At 36.1% G+C, this 6,972-nt stretch overlaps 3 protein-coding genes across 3 annotated transcripts in view; 1 reads left to right on the top strand and 2 right to left on the bottom strand.

Annotated features, from left to right (window-relative positions):
* The window catches only part of Mrpl52 (mitochondrial ribosomal protein L52), a 53,010-nt gene that overhangs the window by 40,845 nt on the left and 5,193 nt on the right, over positions 1 to 6,972 (bottom strand). The gene's annotated exons all lie outside the window — the stretch shown is intronic.
* Positions 962 to 2,536, top strand: Rpl18 (ribosomal protein L18). The gene is made up of 4 exons (XM_076789227.1): positions 962 to 1,100; positions 1,239 to 1,325; positions 1,790 to 1,996; positions 2,130 to 2,536. Exons 1-4 carry the CDS (start codon positions 1,098 to 1,100, stop codon positions 2,397 to 2,399), a joined length of 567 nt encoding a protein of 188 aa, XP_076645342.1. The 5' UTR covers positions 962 to 1,097; the 3' UTR covers positions 2,400 to 2,536.
* On the bottom strand, positions 2,303 to 6,195 carry LOC143354836 (uncharacterized). Its single transcript, XM_076789201.1, has 11 exons — positions 5,271 to 6,195; positions 4,828 to 4,939; positions 4,651 to 4,757; positions 4,514 to 4,585; positions 4,333 to 4,433; positions 4,155 to 4,258; positions 3,826 to 4,067; positions 3,557 to 3,732; positions 3,346 to 3,490; positions 3,076 to 3,275; positions 2,303 to 2,994 (listed from the first exon to the last, which is right to left on the bottom strand). Exons 1-11 carry the CDS (start codon positions 5,286 to 5,288, stop codon positions 2,769 to 2,771), a joined length of 1,503 nt encoding a protein of 500 aa, XP_076645316.1. The 5' UTR covers positions 5,289 to 6,195; the 3' UTR covers positions 2,303 to 2,768.

The following is a 6,972-nucleotide window of genomic DNA, read 5'->3' as shown; positions in this document are numbered from 1 at the left end:
GACTCGCAGGATGCTGCAACGTCCGCTCGATAGATGGGGCTAGCTGATTTTAATAACTTTAATAAACAATGTGTATAAACAATGCGCCAGTTTCTCTGTGAAGCCTATAGAATAGATAATGCTTCTTATCTCATGCACGACTTTCTGATCTGACATGTAAACGCTATTGGAAGCAGTTTCAGGAAAGAAAAATTACCTTTTTTTTCAAATGAAATGTATTAGCAGAGAGGATACTTTTGGTGTATTAGCACATTAGCAGAGAGTATCCTCTCTGGTATTAGCAAATTTCCATACGTGGCTACTATCGGCAAGAGCATGTATTAAACTGACTGAAATGTAGTCTACTTTTTTATTTAGAAACTACTTTTCCATTTAGCAAGTGCGTAGTGCGCAGCGCAGCACAACTTTCCCCACCTCAACTAATTTCGGGAGAGTATTATTTCTGTCTGTTTAAAGTTTATAACAATTCTTGACCACCTTATCACCTAATTTTTCAGTAAACCTGTCTAACAGTACTTGAGATACAGAGTAATCAGAGTAAAGCATACAAAGCATATCTCGGAGTAACTCTTATGCATGATCATTTGGAAAAATACAAATAAATAATTGGTCTATTACATACCTTGTCTTTAGTGTCTGTAGATAAAGAAGACTTGGAACGAAAGTACCATTCATTGCCATCTACCGAAGTGCGGGAAAAGGCATTTTCAAAATTCTTAACATTCAACATGGCTTATAAAATCATTAATTTTAGCTTAAAATATCATTAGCAAAATGCATAAATATATATAACTACATACAAATTTTGGTATATTAAATTATTTTTCTCTTTAGCTTGGCATCTTTGCTTCTTTCTTTCCTCAATCTTTGCTGCTTTGAAATTCCTTGCGTCTAAACACATTTTCCATTTTATTTATGCATGTCTAAGATGAATTAATTTATGCTTATCTCTTCGATCATTTATTATTGAGGTATCGTATGTAGTTCTCCCAGAAGAGCACTCTCGTCGCATTTAACAGCGCCCTCTGGAACATCCGTTTCTATGAACCTATGCACTCCGGGTTCGTGCTGGTCCGTTTCTTTTCCGGTTTATCAAAATGGTAAGACAGTGATGTGAATTCGTCGGATTCCGAAAATCGATAGACTTTCGGCGCATCTCTGTGAATACCAACGAATGTGAATCCTAATATGGTTGCAAACCTGTTGAAGATGGTTAACAAGAATTATTTCGGTTTCAGGGTATTGATATTAACCACAAACACGACAGGAAGGTTCGGCGTACAGAACCTAAATCGCAAGATGTCTACTTGCGACTTCTCGTCAAGGTAAGCTCTATCACGTGTTAAACACTTTTCAATCCTAAATCTAAACCGCGCATAGCAATCTTGAAAATCATATTTCGTCACTCCATAAGTAATCCGTTAGACGTTAGTAATCTTGATAACACGGTTATGTATGTACACTAACCGAAGCATTTGTTGTCATAAACACGTGAGCTCTAGCTACTGAAATTTATTTTGCGAACCGCACTCTGTGTTAGCACATTTATGTGTTGATCCAATTTGAACGTTCGCTAGAGAAAATTGTCAATTTTCCTATTCCGTCTGGACGCGCCAAGCTAAGGATGATTATATTAATTGACACATTGTAACTCGTACATTTCGCGGCAGTTTAAGTGCACAATTGTATGTGTATCGTCAAGTATTTTTCCATTGTTTTTCTCTGAACTACTACGATAATTTGTCTTCCATAAAATCGTGGTATATATACAAATTCATTCATTTTGCAGCTTTACCGTTTCCTGGCAAGGCGTACAAACGCCAAATTTAACAAGATCATTCTCAAGAGATTGTTTATGAGCAAGATTCATCGTCCTCCGATTTCTCTTGCACGTGTAGTCAGGTTTATGAAGAAACCTGGCCGTGAAAATTCCATTTCAGTGATCGTTGGCACAGTCACAGACGATGCTAGGATTTTTGAAGTTCCTAAACTTACAGTGAGTATATTAATTCTGGAACAATTACTACAAGGCAAAATTTATGCTTCTACTAGAATTCTTAAGCTTAACGATGTTAGAATTAATATTTCAATGTTCCCTGATCTAATAGTTTATTATTTTTTTGTGATAGGTCTGTGCCTTGCGTATCACTGAGAAAGCCAGAGCTCGTATCTTGAAGGCTGGAGGTGAACTGATCACTTTTGATCAGCTGGCATTGCGTGCACCTACCGGAAAGCGGACAGTTTTAATGCAAGGTCCCAGAAAGGCGCGTGAAGCAGTGAAACACTTTGGACCAGCTCCTGGTGTGCCACATTCGCACACGAAACCGTTGGTGCAGTCTAAGGGAAGGAAGTTTGAGAGAGCAAGAGGCCGCAGGCGAAGCTGTGGTTATAAGAAATAAATACTGTTTATTTGCCATCATTTATTGTACCATACCCTTGATATAACTTGCAGAATCTAGGCACCTTGTCTGTTTCTACATTCTTTTATATTGCAAGTTGTGGCGGCTGGAAAATAAATGTCGGCTTCTTAACAACACCACCTCGTATTTTCAATTCCTTCAGTTTAACGCGACTATAAATTTTTTTAACACTATGTTTGCCGACGATAATTAAAAAATCGAAGCGTAAATGTTTGAATAGTAGCATTTACACTCTGAAATTTCGATTAATATTACATTAGAAAATTGATAGACGTCTGGTAGATAAAGTGTTAAATGAATATCTATACGTATAAGACGTATTTATAAGTATAGACGAGTATGTGTAATTTATGTTTGTGGCTGATTATTTTCCTCAGGGTTCTCCGGCACCTCTTCCGGTTTCTCATCGTCGTCTGACTGTGTTTCTTCCAAACCAGTAACATCCGGGAAATACAATTTCGATTCCTCAGAAGCCTTTTCCGGATTCTCACTCACATGATACGGCCCAATACCAGCAAACCCTAAAAAGGACTCGCATCCTATTTTCTTTACCACACACACAAATGTCTCATACCTGTTAACACGGACGTAATACCATTATGTCAAGATACACAATTTCTCCAACAACAATAATTATAAATTTCTTAATATTCACCCTGTTCTTTCCCTTGTATTTTCTTCGAATTCGTCGATACTTCTACCAATTATCTTTGCCTCCGGTGGTTTATCGGATTCGAAAATACCAAAATTGACTAGTTCATTCTCGAACTCTTCTAGAACTATTTTCAATTCATTTTTCCGCGTGTAATCGTACTTGAATACCACTATGGGTACATTTGCAGCCTTATCTTCGTACTAAAAAATGAAAATTACATGCTTTAAATCGAATAGCGTTCGAATTTAGAATAAAAATTGATTAGCTTACTGGGTATGTTTTGTTGGTGTACGTGGCAAAAATCGTGCGAAAAACGATTGCCTTGTTTCTACAATTCGGTGGTGTCCATGCAATTGGAAGAATCTCGGTTTCATTCTCAGGTGTTGCGGAGGCTGGTCGATGGCGACCCGCGTAACTGAGAAATTGAACAAATTTCATAATAAACCTATTGATTAAGCTCAACTATAACCATTAACAGTACCATTTTTCCGTGAAAACTGTTTCTGCGTTCGGTAATTGCGGTTCTGCGAACAGTAGGCTCATCAACTGTGCATGAATATCAACATCCGGGTTTTCTTCAGCAACTCTCAACCTTATAAACATGCATTTGCCATCTAGCAATAGACTCTTGTGATTTTCTGGCAATATGTAATCGGACTGCAGAGATGTTGATCATATTTTAATTAATTCTTCAAGCTTCTAACGATAGACAAATTATTTGAATTATATATATATGGTATATATATGTACTTCGTTATAAAGTTTGCTGAGGATGTCCTCGTTAAGCCGTTTCCTTATTTCCTGCTCAACTATGAAATTCCCTGGTAATATCTCTTCTACCAATTCCACGTATGGTGGACTAGACTTTTTGTCTCTTCTATGATCCTCTTCGTCTTTAAAAACCCATGGATAGAGCAAGAGACATGTTTCATTTTTTAGCGAAGTAGTTAAGTGAAGCATCTCTGTTTCGTATCGCGCTACTGCTTCAGCTTCTGCAAGTTTAGGACAGTATTTAGAACAGAATTTTTATATAAATGCAAGCTGGGGTTTTAGGAGGCCGAAAGTATTTTTTTCGACACCTTTCCGAGCTTTTTTCGCCGCTTCTTTGGCTATCCTAGCTTCCTCGATCATTTTTAATTGTTTTACTTCCTCTGGACTCCTTTCAGACACTTCTAAAGAGAATCTACAAATGTGTGATGTTAGTCAAAATATTTTTTAATATCCGAAGACTAGAATATGTATTATAGTTATACGTACTCGTGTTCCTCACCATTTTGCACCCTCTGCAACTCGGTCGTCAGCATTTTTAACAATTGCGGACACTGTGCGCCGAACATGAGGTTTATCATTCGACCATTCTAAGTAAATAATCAAAAGAACAATATTTATGTGGTGAAATTATTTTTTAAATTAACAAGAGTGGTTTGGATATATTTACGTGGATGAACATCCAAATTGGTTCGCTTTTCCCTTGGAAGCGCTCTAGATCCGCTATGTAGTCACATTTTGCCTAAATTAATAACAATAATAATTTCGAAATAAACTTATACTGTAAAATATCAAAGTAAAATTCACCGTAGCATAACTTAACGCGTCTCCGCCGATCTCCATTTTAATTTTCTTCAGGACGCTCACCATCCCTGTGCAGGGTCCACTCCATTCCGAGTAAACATCCACCACTAAAAAACGAATCACAAAATCAAAAAACCAGAAACATAATTTCAAAACACGCTAGATCATTGTATGTCCCTATTAAACCAGTCTTCTTCAGAAGCTTCTCCCAGTCTTCATTATTCGAAATTTCAGTTTGCAGTGTCGCTGGCACTGACTTTTTCGCCATTTTCCGCGAGGACTTTAAGCCACCCTGCATAAATTTTTGAAATGTATTAGTTACCAACAATTATTCAGAATGTTCTAAAGTTCAACAATTTATTAAAGATTTATTAGTTGTACAAATGAATAGATCGAATAATCCCTGTTGCTTTCAAACTATAGTTTTATTATATATATACATAGTTCAAACCACCTTTCAGTTGGGAGATCTATTTTATCTCATCAAATAAACGAAAGTTAGTTTGTGTGCTGTTTATAACATTGTTAATTACTCATTTGCACGTCTAATATTTTGGAAATATTTTTTTCATAGACAACAGCTCTTTTAATTGAACAACTTCGCGAGGAAAGCACGCGAGTACCCTTTTCCGGCGCATCATTTTTAAAACCGCGTAGCGTCTCGTCAAATTATTTGATATCTGTTGAGATGCGTTCGATCGGGATTGCGTTTTCTTTGATCTATCTTGGTCGAGGCGCAGAGAGAAACTGTAGAAGCCTGTACATTTCTAAGACCATGCCTTTCGGCATACAGGACGGGGACATCGGTGACATGGAGGACACGCAAACTTTACCGATTAAGTCGGCTACCAGCTACACAAATACACGCACAGATAATTACAGTGCACCAGAGGATCGAGCATTCCACCGACAAGAATTTCCTATGCATTGCACCCGACATGAAATATGAATCTTCGGCAGGACTCCGTGTAATTATAGCCGACTGTATGGGTACTGCCACAATACTATTGTGCCTTTAGAAGTCTCTGCAAGATTTATCGAGCCGCTTGAATAACTGAGGCATCATACTCCTTCGAGCTGGTTCCGGTGAAAAGGTATAAATTTGATCGGTAGACGTATATTAAATCGATCGTGCGACAGGTAAGCCAATTTTTCCCTGATTTGAATGAATTATTGCGCGACCCTAATGTCTTATTCCGGAGCTCTAGCTTTCTTTTCATTCATGCTTTCTGGAAATATATAATTCATTGCTCCGAGGATTTATTAACAATCGTTTAGAGTTTATCAACAATTCTTGGGAGTCCTATTATTTTTTCTTGAACAAATTGAAAATAATTGTAAAACTGCATGTGGTGATCAATTATTTCGTTTTGATTAAAAAGTGAAATGGTTGTTTTAGACTCCATAAAGTAGCTGGTTTACGATTACGAATAATTGTTGAGTGAAATGACAAATTTTAGAGATAGAATCGTTGCGCCCATCAATTTTACTTTTGACTGCAGCTTAATTACGTAATTACGAAGCGGCACGCAACATAAACATGCGAAGCTAATATTAGAAATGTTTATCTTCGCAAGCAATTTGCAATTTGTGTGTAATGAAAGGCTGTGCTCAGACCTTGCATTTTATAGTGAAAGGAAAGTAAGACAAAATGTAAAAATTATTATTTATATTCAAATAAACGTAAAATGAACTTTAATATGTTGCATATTAACCTTAAAGTCAACTAAAATTATTTTTATTTTCCATGTAATAATATCTTTCTTTTAAAAAATAAATACATAATACTATAAATGATGGTAATGTTTTAATGAACGTACAGAAAGTTTATCTTTGTGTTGGAAAATGTATATTTCTCTAATAAAGAAGAATTACTAGATTTAATTTGTGTTTCGAAGAATTATGGATATATTTATTTAAAAATAGTTTGAGATGTTTCCTCAATTTACAAAGAACAATTTCTGTCCTTTTCAAACGTACCGGTTCAATTCAAATAAGTGTACTTAAAGATGGCGCTGGTGTCGAGGACTATATTTACGAACACAGGTTTCTATAGTAATACAACAACAAATACACCTCCACGAAAAAATACAATATTGATTTGTTCGATTGCTATTTTAATACTTTCTCAATTGTAAATATTATAAATGCAATGTGCAACTTTCATGTTATGCTTTTCACCAATGCCATCACTGAATTTTACTTATTATTCAGTTAAAGGTAGTATTCGAGTAGAAACTTAAGCTACATTGAAATTTGCTACATTGCAATACCATAGCAACATTACTTGGATTCCTGAGATTGATAAACTGTGCGCAGTCATAC

Source organism: Halictus rubicundus, chromosome 6 (genome assembly GCF_050948215.1).
Source record: "Halictus rubicundus isolate RS-2024b chromosome 6, iyHalRubi1_principal, whole genome shotgun sequence".
In the NCBI taxonomy this organism is placed as follows: domain Eukaryota; kingdom Metazoa; phylum Arthropoda; class Insecta; order Hymenoptera; family Halictidae; genus Halictus; species Halictus rubicundus.
This window is presented reverse-complemented; position numbering and strand designations above follow the sequence as displayed.